At 46.8% G+C, this 15,487-nt stretch overlaps 1 protein-coding gene across 1 annotated transcript; it reads left to right on the top strand.

The window, feature by feature from the left end:
* The first annotated feature begins 1,349 nt into the window (after window positions 1-1,349).
* On the top strand, window positions 1,350-1,859 carry Sprr3 (small proline rich protein 3). Its single transcript, XM_078024957.1, has one exon. It carries the CDS (start codon window positions 1,350-1,352, stop codon window positions 1,857-1,859), a length of 510 nt encoding a protein of 169 aa, XP_077881083.1.
* Window positions 1,860-15,487: the final 13,628 nt, after the last annotated feature.

The following is a 15,487-nucleotide window of genomic DNA, read 5'->3' as shown; positions in this document are numbered from 1 at the left end:
GAAAGGTCTCCTTCAGCTCACGTCCACTTCAACTACGGAAATGCTCAGCAGCAAAGATGAGGGTCTTGACAAAGCGCTTCCTCCTGATTCAACCCACTGGCCCCCAAGCAACCTGCTGCCCACAGCGAACACCCCACACAGGTGGACAGTGGGACAGGCCCTGGTGACATCCTTGTCAGACAGTAAGTGTGAAGAAATGTTAAGCCGAAGATCTTCCTCACAGATGCTGGAATGAAGGCAGAGCAGCTTTCCAAACTCACATTTCCTGAAGGCAGGGCTCATTTTCTGTATAAAACTCCAGCTGGCTGGAGACGTCACCCCAGACCAGAGAAGCCACACAGCTCAGCACCCCGAGGTAAGGCTCCCCGCCTGGAAGCCTGAAGTCACCCCCTGGTCTTCCATTGGGACTGGGGACTTTCTGCCACTCTAAGGGGATAGTATTCTAAATGCAATAGCAGTTTGTACTTAAGGGTGCAAATGTAGGTGCTTTTTACTTTTCTCTCAGATCATAGCTGGGGGACGGAGGGTCAGAAAATGGCAGTGACGTCTGGAAACGTTGTTAGTACCACTTTCAGTGACATTTTGATTGTCCCTCTGATGTATCGAGACTCTTCGGTGTCAAAGGCAGGGCATTATGCAATTTTGATGCTTAAAAGTTACTTTCTTCATTGCTCCTCAATTCCATAATCCCTCAGAGAACAGAATACGTGGGGATACTTTACTAACATTCAATTATTAAAGTGTTCAGTAGAAAAAGGGAGGACGGGGCTCTGCTGGGGGACAGGAGGGAGGCCAGCTGGACTCAGGGAGAGGCCTGGGGAGGACACAGGGACAAGCAGCCAGCCAGTGGGAAGCCTTCCAGAAACCACCGCACAGGGGACGGTGTGGACAGAGGCTCCCATGGAGGCCCAGGGGAGGTCCCCACAGAGCTTCCCTGGGAGAGCCAGGGCACTCTGCAGGGTGGACGTGAGTGGGGACACGCCACATCTTTCCAGACTTTTGAAAACCTGGGGCCTTCCATCAATCCTAGGAAGCTGCTCTGTGCAGAGTGGTCTGAGTTCAGTTTCTGGGTCACGTGGAGGTTTCTGGATGCTCCAGGCAGAGAGGAAGCAGAGGAGGGCTCCAGTGGCCTGGGACTCAGCCAGTCACTTTGACCTTTGACCTGGAAAGCCTGCAGGGACCCTAAAGCCTCCTCTGATCTCAAATTCACAGAAACAGAGAGAGAGAAAAGGGAGACTCTCCCTTATGAAGAGGTGCCCAGTGAGCGCCATGGCCATCAAACGGAGCTTCTTCCTGGCTTCTCCAAACTAAGTCTCTTTTCTGCCTCCAGGTCCAGCCTCCCCTGAAGCATGAGTTCCTACCAGCAGAAGCAGCCCTTTGTCCCACCCCCTCAACTGCAGGGGCAGCAAGTGAAGCAGCCCTGCCAGCCTCCGCCCCCAGGACCGCTGGTTCCCCCGATCCCAGAGCCGTGCCACCCAAATGTCCCTCAGCCTGGGAACACCAAGACTCCAGAGCCAGGCTGCACTGTGACCCCTCAGCCAGGCTGCACCGTGACTCCTCAGCCAGGCTGCACTGTGGCCCCTCAGCCAGGCTACACCAAGGTCCCTGAGCCAGGCTGCACTGTGGCCCCTCAGCCAGGCTACACCAAGGTCCCTCAGCCAGGCTACACCAAGGTCCCTGAGCCAGGCTGCACTGTGGCCCCTCAGCCAGGCTGCACCGTGGCCCCTCAGCCAGGCTGCACCGTGGCCCCTCAGCCAGGCTACACCGTGGCCCCTCAGCCAGGCTGCACCGTGGTCCCTCAGCCTTTCCCCACAAAAGTGGCTCCAGGCCCAGCTCCGCAGAAGACTAAGCAGAAGTGAAGCCGTCCACAGCCAGGTTCTTTGGGAGCTGACACCACCTAATGAACCCCCTCTTCCCCTCTGCCTCTGTCTCAACTTCCAGTAGATGTCACAATCAACATGCTGTCACCCTGAGTCGTGGTCTCTGTCTTATTCATATTCTAAATCTATGATTATCAATTCTTCCCCTGTGCACATTCTGAGAAGCACTCTGAGTCTCTGGACTAAACAGAAGGTCTTCGTTCCTGTGTTTGCTCCAGTTGCTCAGAGATCATTTGAAGAGGAATTCTGGATGGGAAAAAAAAATGTGTATTTCTGCTCTTTCCCATTAAATTACTTTTACCTCTGATCCTGGCTGGGTGTCAGTGGCTAAATTTCCACCCTTTCTTGGTCTCCCGTTGTGAGTCAGAGCATATGGACAGGGAGGGGTTAGTGTATGCATGGTTTGTTAATCCTGGCACTGTGCACTCCTGTGAGGTTATGGAGACACATTCAGAGGGCATTACAGGGATAGCAGCAGGGTATTGTGCAACGACAGCCAGAGCCTGTCACTTTGGGCAGCTATAGGCAGAACAAGACTCTCTTCTGACTCTGGCTGAGTCACATCTGAGTTCCATGATGTTGGTCCCAAGCCACTTCTGATCCTCAGTTTTCTGCCTCTGAGTCTCCTCCTCCTTCCAAGAACACATTATTCCTTCGCACTTGAACCTCGCGTTGTTTTTCTTCTCTCGTTTTTTCCTTTCCAGGACACGTATTCTCCCACACATTGTCAGTTGTCACCGAGGCACCGTCAGTGTGCCTTTCTACACTTACATAACCGCCTACACAAATTCCACACTCACTGCTCAGCCAGTGCCGCCTTTGCTGGGCCCAAAGTCCTGTGGCCAGACCAGCGTGAGGGAGGAAGATGCACTGCACTTTCCCTGGGAGAATTTGCAGTTTTCCTAGGAGTTTGGTGCCTGTGCGCTTCTCATCCAAACATGTGCACATAACACCCTCTCCCTCTCTATTCCCCCATCCCTCTTTTTCTCTTTCCCCCTGAATAACCCACAGAAAGTTTTATGCATTGATTTCAAATAAGAGGTGAGTTTTAACGAGTGACTAGGGAAGAAATTTAAATTCAGGTGAGGCCAATAATCAGCTAACAAACTTGCAAATGCACAGAGCAACGCTGTGAACTCTAGGAGTGGAAGGAGTGCTTTAAGAGCACCTTCAAGTTTTCAACATCCCGGTTCCCTAGAATCCCAAACCCTCCCTTTCTCCACAGTCTGGTCTTCTTGATTTCAGAGGTGAGCCACAGGGGCATGGATCTATGAGGAGAGGCAGGAAAAAGAAAAAAAAAAGCAATGTAAGATTTCGGAAGGACTCCAGGATTCATCCGTTGACTAGTCCCTAACACCAAGAGGTCTGGGGCAGGTGACGGGGAGTAAGTACTTGCAAGATGCACAAGTGCTCTGGGAAGGTTTGGCAAGAGCTCAGAGATGTTTGGAAACTGTAAGATAAAAATCGTCTAACATCATGACGAGACGATGAGTAGCTGTCAAACTGGCAGGAGAGAATGACGTACCTTACGTGTTAGACGCATGTTGAGGTGGTTCACATTACTGCTCATCTCAGTGGTAGGAAAGGCTAGAGGTGATTCCAAGACCCATCGCCATGAAATAGGCTGATTCTGGGTGGGGGAAAGGGGCTTTATGACACAAAGGTACTGTGAATGTAAAATAGTACAATTTCGTTGCTCATATATTATTTGGGGTTGCTTTTTTAAAATACACTTTTATTGTGGAAAATAGATGTAGAACAAAGTTTACCCTTTTAAACATCTTCAGGTACACAATTTTGTGGTATGAATTCCGATTACATGTTATGCATCTTTGCTAAAATACATGCTTGTATGGGGGTTTATAGAAGATAAAGAAAAACCCCGATATTAAATTCAGCAAAACGTAAACAGTGGCCATTCTTAGCTGCTTTTTGCGACTGCTCATTTTAAGAGCTCTATTTTAATAAGTATTTTAATATCTGTTTCCCCAAAGAACATGTATTCTATATTATTTCATATTTATTTCTGTAAATTTTATTATATTTAAAATAATAGAAGTCAGACAAGATGTTGCTGAGATAGAAGAAAAATAGATTTGCCCACAAAAGCTTTCCTGGGCTGTGCCCAGATCCGATACGGAGTCCCGGGGCGGGGGGCTGCTTCCTTGTTGAGTAGCCATGGGGTCTTCCCTGCACATCCTCACCAGGATTCCTCCTCTTCTGTGAAGGATCCTGGGGCACTCCAACACCACCCACTCTGGAGCCCACAGTCTGCCCATCTTGCCATCTGACGGGCAGTTAAGTGGGCCGTTGGGCCCTTCCTGCTTCAGCAGTGCTTTTCCCTCAGCTCCTCTGTGACAGGGCAGAATTGTCAAGCCATCCACTGGGCGAGCCATGTAGAAAGCAGAGTTCTGCTTCTGTGTGAGGAGCTTGAAGCCCAGGCTAGACAGATCGCACACTTTGGCAAGTTTCATGTCCATAGACTGATGGCTGATCTTGTGCAGATTTTTTAAAAAACGCACATTTTGTTTCTCTTAATGATTCTTTCCTGTTTTCTACGCCTTTGTTTCTTCTTCCTACTGCAGCCATGACTTTATAGTTGTTGGGGGAGGCTGGGTGCAGTGGCGCGCACACCTGCAATCACAGTGGCTCAGGAGGCTGAGGCAGGAGGATCACGAGTTCAAAGCCAGCCTCAGCAAAAGTGAGGTGCTAAGCAACTCAGTGAGACCCTGTCTCTAAATAAAATACAAAATAGGGCTGGGGATGCGGCTCAGTGTTTGAGTGCCCCTGAGTTCAATCCCTGATCCAAAAAAAGAAAAAAAAAATAGTTGTTGGGGGCGAATGTTTACTTTCTGGCTCAGATAGAAACTGGTTATGAAGGCAGTTTGCTGTACTGTCGTGGTCCTCGGTATTTCTGACTGAAATAAGTCTCACAATGGATCCAGGCCAGCCACTTTCCCAAACTATTTTTTGTTAGCCCCCAACTTGATTTTTGCAGTTCTGTCTCCTCCCTTCTGCTTCATGCTCTATCTACAGCTGATCTCCTACCTGACCCCAGCACCTCACAGGCCTCCCACGAACCAGTTAACCACCTGGGAAACTGACCCAACATGCTGCAGCTTTTGCCAAACTGCCCTGCACTTCCCGCACCTGCCACATCGAGATGCCTGCAGGGACACCCGAGTTCTCCAGACTGTCACGTCCACTAGGGCAAGAACCCTCTGTCCACTCAGGGCTTGTCTGAAGACTCAGGGCTGAGCTTGCTGCCTGCCAGGTGGGAGGAGTCCGTCCACCTCTGCAGAGATGCTGAGGGTTTATGCCTCCACTGGATGGTGCAGGGGATTTGAGGATGTCTGCACTCTATTCCCCGAACACAGCCCACTCCTGCCTTCAGCCTGACCCTCCCCAACCGCGCTCACCTCCCTACACATCGGAAGCCACAGTGGCCATGAGGGCAAGAGCCACCTGCTCTTTCCTAGCTGTGTATCTGCAACACCCTTGGAAAGAGACTAGGAGGAAACCGAGAGGGCTTCTCTACCAAACCTAACCAAGAGGCTCCCAAATATGAACCTGTCCCCTTCTCATCTAAACTCCATAAAGATGATAGAAGATGAGGAAGACCCAACGTCAATTTCTTATTTTAAAAAAAATTACAAGAAATATGATAAAAAGTTTAGGGCTATGGGATACAAAGTATAATTATCAATAGTCTATCAATCTATGATTTATGACATAAGTTGAAGTTTTATTTCCTAGAACTACTTTTTGAATTCATTCACATATTTTTCATTGATTTTTTTTTCTTCTAACGCACTCTGTATTTATTTGGTTATGTTACTGGTGATGCTTTCTTAAATTTTTCCTAGTGCATTATAACAGCAAAATACCTGAACTTTTCCACAAATCGGTCGATGAGACTTTCATCATGCCATTTCTACCTGGATACATTAAAATGAACACTTAGTTTGAGAACACTTGAATTATGGTTCCTATAGTCACTTTTATTAATTCAATTGACATCTTTTACCACATTCTGGTAATCAATGTTCCTACCACTATAACAGTGGAATAAACAATGGCCAAGCAAGATATACTCTTCGTGTGGTTTGTTGGTCAGGGTATGTTCTCTTCCGTAACAAAAACCCCCCAAAGTCTGTGACGACATGGAATAGAATCCTATTTCTCATCCATCCCGTGGTCCTTTGTGGACTGGCGGAACTCGCATCCTTCCATTCTGTGACTCATAACCCTCAGCACCCTCCTTCTGTTGTACCCTACATGGCAGATGGGAAAGGAAGGAACAGAGAAAGAACGCTTTCTCCTAAGGGAAGTGGAGGTGATCACCTGCACTCGGGTGACGTTGCATCAGCTAGATGTCAACCACATGGTCCACGCCACAACACAAGGCTAGGTACCCAAAGTGGAGAATGAGGGTAAGTTCAGCCGCAGTCCAGCCTTCTGGGATGTTTGTTTTATTCTAATTCTGCATAGACATATTCACCTCTGCCCTCAGGAACCCAACTCGGAGTCCAGGGAAGCCACAGATCCTCGTCCCAGTCCAGGATCTTTGCCCTCATGTCCTCTCGGTGTGGCTCTTCTTAGTCCAGCAAACTGAAATGTAAGGAGCCCAGGCCCCACCCCAACCCATTCCAGTTTGCAGCGTGGGATAGGGATTGGATAACCCCGACAGAAAGGAGAAAGGGATAAAAGGAGGACAGCTGGAACCTGAGCCGTAAGAATCTGAGGGGCCTCTGAGTGTCACGTGGAGGTCCACCCTCCGATCGGGGGACGGCCCTGCATAGCCATGCAGACCAATGGAGAAGAAGACACAGAGACAGATGCACATAAACACAGTCATCTCATGCACCTCATAGGTCCTCGGCTCCACTCTCCGGAAGGTGGTGGCGAGGTCATTCACTGTTCATTGGCTGCCTGAAGTGGGTCGGACAGTACAACGGAGCCGGCTCTTCTCGCCCCCACAGCTGTCTCAAGACTTTGAAACACTCATAGACTTGGCTCATGGTTTCTTAGGGGAAAAACAATCAATGTCATCAATAATCTAGCAAGCTTCTGATTTGTTTCCAGTGATAATTATTACTGGGTAATTATTAATTAGTGATCCGTTGGCAGTGGTTCTTTTCAAAGTCCTTCCTTGACCTGATTCTCAAGGCCAGCTTTACTCTCCCTCCATTCCCTAGCTCTCCTGTGCTTAAACAGCTTCTGCCCAGGGCCCTCCACAGTACGGGTAGGAAGACACGACATCCTGAATCTCATCTTTCCATACAGGTCAGTCTTTCTGTTTATGGGTTCTTTTCAGTGATACGTGACAGTAGGTTCCTTTTTGATATGATTATACAAGTAAGGGATGTGTTTTATTCTAATCGATCCCAGTCTTGTGGAAGTACATGGTGGTGAGAGTCCCTGTGGTGTAGTTAGGTATGCACTTAGGAAAGTTATGTCACATTCGCTCCACTGTCTTTCCTTTGCTTATGGCCCTCCCTTCCATTCATCCCCCTTTGCCCTTTGTCTAAACCACTAAACTTCTCTGTTTTCCCTCCTGCCCCCTTAGTGGGTCAGCTTCCACATATCTAAGAAACACTTGACCTTGGGGTTTGGGGGATTGGCTTATTTTACTTATTAAGATAGTCTCCAGATCCTTTCATGGACTGGCAAATATCATGAAGTCATTCTTCTTAATAGCTGAGTAATACTCCATTGTGCATATGTACCACATTTTCTTTATCCATTCATCTGTTGAAGGGTTTCTAGGTCGGCTTCATAGCTTAGCTATTGTTTTGGTTTTTTTTTTCTTACATGGACGCTTTATCCAAAGAACCATCATATTACACAAACCATTTCAACTAGATTAGCAAAATCTCATGGCTTTCAATCATGAGATTGAAATCCTTTGTATATATACAGAGGAGTGGGAGAACTGGGTTAAATGGGGCCTCCATTCCTAGTTTTCTGGGGAATCTCCATACTGCTGTCCTGAGTGTTCTACCAATTTGCAGTCCCACAAACAATGCATGAGTGTGCCTTTCCCCCACATCCTTACCAACATTTACTGTTACTAGTATTTTTGATAATTGCCATTCTGACTGGAATGAAATCTCAATGTAGCTTTAACTTACTTTTCTCTAATTGCTAGAGATGTTGAACGTTGTTTCATATATTTATTGACTATTTATATTTTTCTTTTGAGATGTGTCTGTTTAGTTCCTTTGCCCATTTATTGGCTGGGTTATTTGTTGGGCTTTTTTTGGGGGGAGGCATTAAGTTTTTTAAATTACTTTGTATATCCTGAAAATTAAAACATTATCTGAGGTGCAAGTGGGAAAGATTTTCTCCCATTCTGTAGGCTCTCTCTTCCTATTTTCTTTGCTGTAAAGAAGCTTTTTATTTTGATTCCATCCCACTTACTGATTTTTTATGAAAAGCAAAGCCAGAGGCATCATAATACTAGACCTAGAATTATATTACAGAGCTGTAGTAACAAACACAGCATGGTATTGGCACTGAAACAGGAATGCAGACCAATGGAATAGAAGAGAGGACACAGATCCACATAGATACAGTCATCTCACACTAGACAAAGGTGCCAAAAACATACATTAGAGAAAAGATACCTTCTTCAACAAATGGTGCTGGGAAAACTGGAAACCCATATGTAGTAGAAAGAAATTTAACCTCTTTCTCTCACCCTGCCCAAAACTCAACTCAAAGTGGATCAAAGACCTAAGTATTAACCGAAACCCTGCGCATACCAGAATAAAAGGTAGGCCCAACGCTCTGATATATCAGCTCAGGAACTGACTGCTTGCCAAGAAGGAAGTCAAGGTTAGTCTTAGTGGGTGCAGGAAGTCAAGGTTAGTCTTAGTGGGTGCAGGAAGTCAAGGTTAGTCTTAGTGGGTGCAGGAAGTAAAGGTCAGCCTTAGTGGGTCAATCTTTAACTATTTTTTGTATTCTGTGCCTCTTCATTACCGTTGCAGGTTGTCCATTTCCTTCTTGACCTCGTCCATACTTGTCAAAGGAAGTCCCCAGTAGTCCATACTCATCAACTCTCTGCCCCTTTCCAGAGACTTTTTTTTTTCCACTACGAGTTTCCTGGGCAAACAGTGCTGTTTAAATAACAGGTAACATGTTTGCTGAATGTTTTAACTTGGCCTAACATCTAAAGAGGTGCTAGGAAAAAAGTGGAGCGGAAGGCAAACTGGTGTCCAGTAGTGGGGAGAGTCCTCGGTTCCAGACCCACACAGAGCCAGGGCCCTCACATGTGTGTTCATAACCTGTAGCACAGGAGGCGAGGGGAATGGGGTCACCCCCTTGGCTGAAATCCCAAAGAAGGGGTCTGTGGTGAGCTCTGGGCCAGGATTTTAGGTGGGAAATCTCTAAGTACCTTTATCGGCTCATGTAACAACAAACAAGATCCAACAGGTGTCCCACGGCTCGTGGTCAAGGGTGTGTTTTCCCCAACATTCAGTTACTTCCATATTAGTGACCTGATTTTCATCACGACTTCATATACTTAGAGTATAATATTGATAAAAACTTATTTTAAGAGGATTTTTACAAGGATCACAACTTTGCATTTACCAAATTGAGTCACTCAGGGGTCTTGTAACCACACGAAGAAGGAAAGTTTGCACTGCCCCAGAGGAGGGCATCCAACCCACTTCAGGGCAGGTGAATGAGAAACAATATCTCCCAAACCCAAGTCAATGATATATGAAATAATTATGATAGTGATATATGAAAGAATTTCCGCCATCCCTGTCAGGAGGGTAGATTCAGCACGCCTGCGCCTGCATAGAGGATTTCAGGATTCCTACGGCCCAGATTCTACCTCTCCTCCTTCCTTCCATTTCTAATGATGCTGTGGCAAATTAGGTTGTCACAGGGTAGAAAAGACTGGCCTCTTTATTTTGTAGTTTGCTGGGCCAAGAAGGAATGCATGGCCCTTCTTTTATAGGTGAATCTAATTCACTCTTATATAAGTAACTTCCTTTGTAAAGTAGACACTCTGGGAAACAGGAAGGTCCAGGGAATACAAGTAACATTTGGGACCTGTCCTCTGAGCTGATTACTTCTGCACACTGTGGAGCCCACAGGGCCTGTGGAAGGACTGGTCCCAAGGACATGCCCGCATGTCCTAAGGGTGGCGGGCAGCAGAGGGTAAGCAGAAGACAAACCTGCTCTCCTTCAGCCCTTGCCCCTTGCCCACGTATGCTTTCCAGAACATTCCAGGCAGCCTCCAGCATTTGCATCAGGCATTCTCCTACCTGGAATGCTCTTCCTTCAGGTGTCTTAGGAGCTAACCCTTCACTTTCTTCAAGTCTTTCTGATCTCAAAGAGGACTTAAACCACTACCCTCACCTTCTTGGTGCTCCTAATTGCCTATACTATTCCTTTTCCATCACGTTTAACGCATCATTTACACCATCTTCCTGTTTGCTGATTACTTATTTCCATCCTCCCCTCTAGAATGTGGACTTCCTAAGGTCATAGGCCTTTGTGATGGTTCACGGACACACCTCGAGAGTCTAGAATACCCTGATACACTGCGGGCCTTCAGTTGTCAATTAAATAAATAGAAAGAGTTCCTTTTCTATCAAGCCAGGAAACTCTCAGAATTTTCCACTGTCACCTGTAATCCCTGGTAAAGACAAGGCTAGGCAGGGCCTCCCTGCCGAGCGCATACTCCAGGAGGGAGGTTCCGGGACATGTCAGTACCTGACCACTCCTTGGCTTGTCATCCTAGGTGACTTGCCATCGCAGATGACTTGCATTTAGCTTGAGAAATAACTGACCCTGCTCAACCTTGAGATGTCCACCTCTCAGCACAGGGGCTACTGCAGTCCCCCCAGGGCTGAGCCCGAATTCTGAGAGTCAGTCTGTTTTGGAGTAACCAGATAGTGTTTGGAAGGGGAAAGCAGGTGAACGTTTGCCGTTTCTGGGCTTTTTCTCATGTGGGAGGGAGGAGATATAGATATTACACGATACGTGTGTGGAAAAGTGCTGGGAATGAAGTCTACCAAAGTATACTGTGTCTACGTGAGAGTATACCACGATACATCACATATCAATTGTGTATAATGCAAATCCAGTGTGTTTCCCAAAGCTAGAAGAGCTATATATCAGATTGTATAAAATATGAACAAATATACACATATCTGATTTTATAGATATAATGTATACGATATATATGATTTTACATATGATTATCATGCACTCATTAAAATAACAATGACAGAGAGAACGTCAAATAATAATGAGTAGAGCAAGCCATTCGGGACAAGGAAGGTACCAAGAGTGAAACTGATCAAATTTTGTGGTGTGCATGTAGGAATGCGGCATAATGAATCCCACACCTACGTATAGCCATAATGCACCAGTAAAACGATAAAATAAATTACAGGCTATGATTTTGCTGTGTTTTTGAAATCCTCATGGAATAAAAAGTTAGATGACATTAAAATGAAAAAGAATGAGAACAAGTCAGTCTCCATTTGAGAAAGAAATCCCACTTACAGATTGCACAGAGGAGTGAACTAAACATGGATATTGTTGGGGAGAAGCTCTTCCCTCATGGGCAGAGGCTGCTTCGTTAAAATCAACGTCACAGTAGAAAAGGAAAAGAAAGAATTCTTGTGATCACAATTTCAAAAATCTGGACTTCCTTCCTTAATTTATCTTTCCTTTCATGCGCTAAGGTTTTTTGCTACATAAGAAAATATGCATTTTATCTGGGTACAGGAAGGGAGTGTCCTTAGAATAAAACACAAATTCTGGTAAGAAAATGGGAAGGGAGGGGAAACAACCCCCTTGTCATAACGGTGGTTTTAGGTGTGAGAAAACCATCCTCCTGCGTTGGACAAGCGTTGCCCTCGATTATCAGAGGAGCGTTTCCTTCTCTCCCTGAAGGAGAGAGCTTATTAACACAGCCACCTCTTTCTCCCAGACATTGCTGAGTACCAGGAGAGATGCTCTGCTATCAGTAGCCTTGCCTGCCACCTCCTGGAACCTGGCCTGTGTATCCATCCGGTGGCAGGTCCTTCCCACTGGCTGGACACATACTCTCCCAGCGCTCAGCACCCTTCACAGTTCCCACCACCACCCTGTTGCTGACTCCCCCATATCACCCTCCACAGTGACTAATTGTCTGCCCAGGTGTTTGCCTCCGAAGACGCTTCTGTCGGATCAACAGCAGCAGCAGTGTGTTTTCCAAATCTAGAGGGGCCTTAGAAGCTGGTAGGGCCAAAGCCCCGCAGATGGAGGCAAAGGGACCCCCCATTCCGAGGCACTCCATCAAATGCTTTTGAAAGCTGCCAGAGTGACAGGATGTCCTATCTTCTCCAGGCTTCAGACCTGATTTCCCTGCGATGAAACTTCACAAAGAAGGCTTCTGTCTCGTACTCACTGCCATGCAACATTCCAAGAGTGAGCTGAGAAAAGACCACACCATCCGCCATGCCAACCTTTTTTTAGCATCTCAGAAGAAGAAATTTTGATCACTTCCAAATTTTACAGTGATTCATTTGAATTTTTTATGCTCTGGGCATTGATTTCTGCCCTCAAGATAATATTGTTGATATGTAATTTTCTTGTTTCATAATTGTCTTAACCTGGCTTCTTTATTAACATGTGCCTGACATTTAACTTCCTGAGCAGGGAGTCCATAGGGGCTGGGACCTCAGGGAAGAGAAATCATTACAAAGGGAAAATGAGAAGGAAGGAAGGACCGTTCAAGAGGACATTCCTTTTGCTCATCACCAAGAACAACGGGTGGCTGAGTCCATGGGATTTTTTAAGGATCCTTAGGAAATGGTCTTGAAACTGTTTGCCCTGGAATGAAGGTAGGCATTTATCCATTGATGCCTCTCACTCCCCCCAATACCATCATTTGTCAAGTCTGGGCCCACGTGCAGTGACTCTCTCACACTTCTGGGTTGGACACACAAGAGCATGTGTGTTTCACGGTGCCCTGCACCTGCAGTATCATAGAAGCCCTGGATCAGGAAGGGAGAGGCACTCAGCATGGTCCTGCAGAGCAACTCGCGGTCTTTGTACAAAGCCCATCCAAGCCCACGTGGGAAGGACCACATGACAGTGTGTGGATAAAAGATAGGGCACAGAGGATCTGAGGATGTCCAAGAAGTATCAAGGACAGTCATCCAGCAAGTCCAAGAAACATTTAGGTGAGCAAGACAAGGAGGCAGGGGCCATGTTGCCGCAGTCTGGCTGGGCACAAAATCACGAGCCACCCCAGCAGGAACAAACTTTATTTCTGAACTCCACCAGCACACTCCACACATGCTCCCGGGGGGGGGGGGGGGGGAGGCCGAACGCCACACCACGTGGCTCCTCCCGGGATACACTACTCCAACAGAAAATCCCTCCTCCGGGAATCCCTCCTACCGCCCGCACTTCCCCAACCAATCGGCCTGATTTCAGGGCGGGTATTGCAGGTGGACCTTAATGGCCTCAGTTTTATCCTATCTCGAGCAAAATCATCGTTGGTTTGAGGGCTCAGGGCATCCCAGCTCCTGTTGCTGCATTGCACCTGGAGAAGGGATCCCCACGGGAGGCAGGGTCTCCAGGGCCTGCTGTCGCATGAGATAGAACCAGTGGCTGGATTAGGAAGACCAAGGTGCTTTGGAGCTGAGAGTCAGCCTGTCCTGCCCTCTTGTCACTGCCGGCTCTCCCGGTCCCTGGTGGAAGCCCCTCTGCCCTTCTACTGTCTTTAGAGTCTCTTCCTGGAGAGAAACCTCAGTAGAGCCAAAATAATCATTTTAGCTTTTTCTTTCCCTCCCAGGCTTGAGCAATCTAAGTGATGAATAAACAGAGTCACCACTTTTTCCACTTGGGGCCGTCCAAGCCATCGTGTTGATGGCCTCCAAGAAACATATGATTATTTCCACACTGAGCCACTCCACGGGCCTCGCCCTAGTGAAGAGTCAGCATCGTCCAGAGGACGGGACTTCTTCCTCCTCCAACATCCCCAGAGCCTTTTCCTTCACATTCTTTCAGCTGATGCCACCCACCCTCCCTTTAAACCCCAGACCTGAGTACAAAGGTCACTGTCAGAGTTAAAGTCCAGGTGACTGACGGCAAATGCCCAGGAAAGAGAGAGAGAGAAAAAAAAAACAACAGATCACCTTGGTAGTTTCATCACAAAAGCTGAGCCAACAGGTGGATGCAGCAACGGGGTGAATCATGCCTGACAGAGAGGAAGACAGGGCAGCCCCAATGATCCCATTTCCTTGAGGCAGGGCAGGTTCCCTGCATAAAAAGCCAGTTGGTGGAGGGCACCGCATCAGATCCCGCTGACCATACTGCCTGTCCTTCTCTGCACACCAGGTGAGTCTCTTGGAACTTCGGATCATTCTCTCTAGGCATTTGATTTGATTGGCACTGCGTAGACATTTCTGGTGTCTTCTCTCTGCCCTCTGCTGAAAGCTGATCATGGTCATGCAGACTGTCCAGCTGAATTACAGACTCCAGCTAGAGCTTTGTTTTAAAAGTAGTCATGGTTTGGGCTTGAAGGGACTTTAGGTGTCATTGGTTCTGCCCCGTCTGATCTCCAGTGTTAGTAAGAAGGGGATTGAGTAGCACAATAAAAAGTAGAAACGGGTCTATAGCACCTCGATTGGCATAATTCTGTCTTTAGTCATCATTTTAATCCCTCGGATCTTTATTCTCTCAATAAGTATTTTCACTATCAGAATTGCATTTTACTCATTTAAAAATGTTGTTCTCCAGTTGATTTTTAAAATTCAGCTTTATCAGTGTATAAATTACATAAAAATATGAATTCACCGATTTTAAATGTATAATTCAAGCTCTTTCCCAAAGTGATTGCATCATTTTACCTTCTCACCAGCAACGTATGAAAATTTAATTCCTCCACAGTCTTGTTATCATTTGGTGTTAGTGACCAAAATAAAGATATCAACAAATATTTTTTAAAACTTACTATATTTGGCATTTAGGCTGCTAAAAAATATTTGAGGCATCAGGGAATTCACTTCATAAACTACGTTTTATTCAGGAGAATAAGAACTAAAGCCCAAGCAGGAAGTTATCAGTGTCGGTTGATGAGGGCAAAGTGCTATAACAGTTGGAGGAGATAGAGATTTCCACAGGGCTTGCTCTAGCAAATTCCCCAGAAGTGCCGTTGGAGGTGAGGTGCAGGGGTGGTGTGGTATTTGAAAGCACTTGAGGCAGAGGTGCCTGTGAGCCAAGTGACAAGTGTGATCACGTGGCCTTCTGGAGAGGTCGGAGTGGCGCTAAAGGTGGGAGCCGTTCTGGTTATGAGTAGGTGGGGTTTGCTTTGTCTCTCTCTGATAATTCACATTTCTGAGTCTCACTCTGCCGGTGGCGGGAGCCTCTGCTGGGCTGGGCTGTGCGGCTAATGAGCTTTAAGGTGTGCAGCAGGAAAGCCCCGCTCCAGTGCCACAGAAGGATCACGTTGGAGTCCCTCCTCCAAAGACTCAGAAATCATCCAAGTATTCTTTGTGGTGCAAAGAGAGAAAGAAGAGCCTGTGCTTCTTAAGGGATGGTTTCTGAGTTCTTTCCCGCTCTCATCTTCTGTTCTGTCTCCAGGC

This window comes from Ictidomys tridecemlineatus, chromosome 11 (assembly GCF_052094955.1).
Source record: "Ictidomys tridecemlineatus isolate mIctTri1 chromosome 11, mIctTri1.hap1, whole genome shotgun sequence".
In the NCBI taxonomy this organism is placed as follows: Eukaryota; Metazoa; Chordata; class Mammalia; order Rodentia; family Sciuridae; genus Ictidomys; species Ictidomys tridecemlineatus.
The sequence above is the reverse complement of the archived record's forward strand: the minus strand, read 5'-3'. Positions and strand labels throughout refer to the sequence as shown.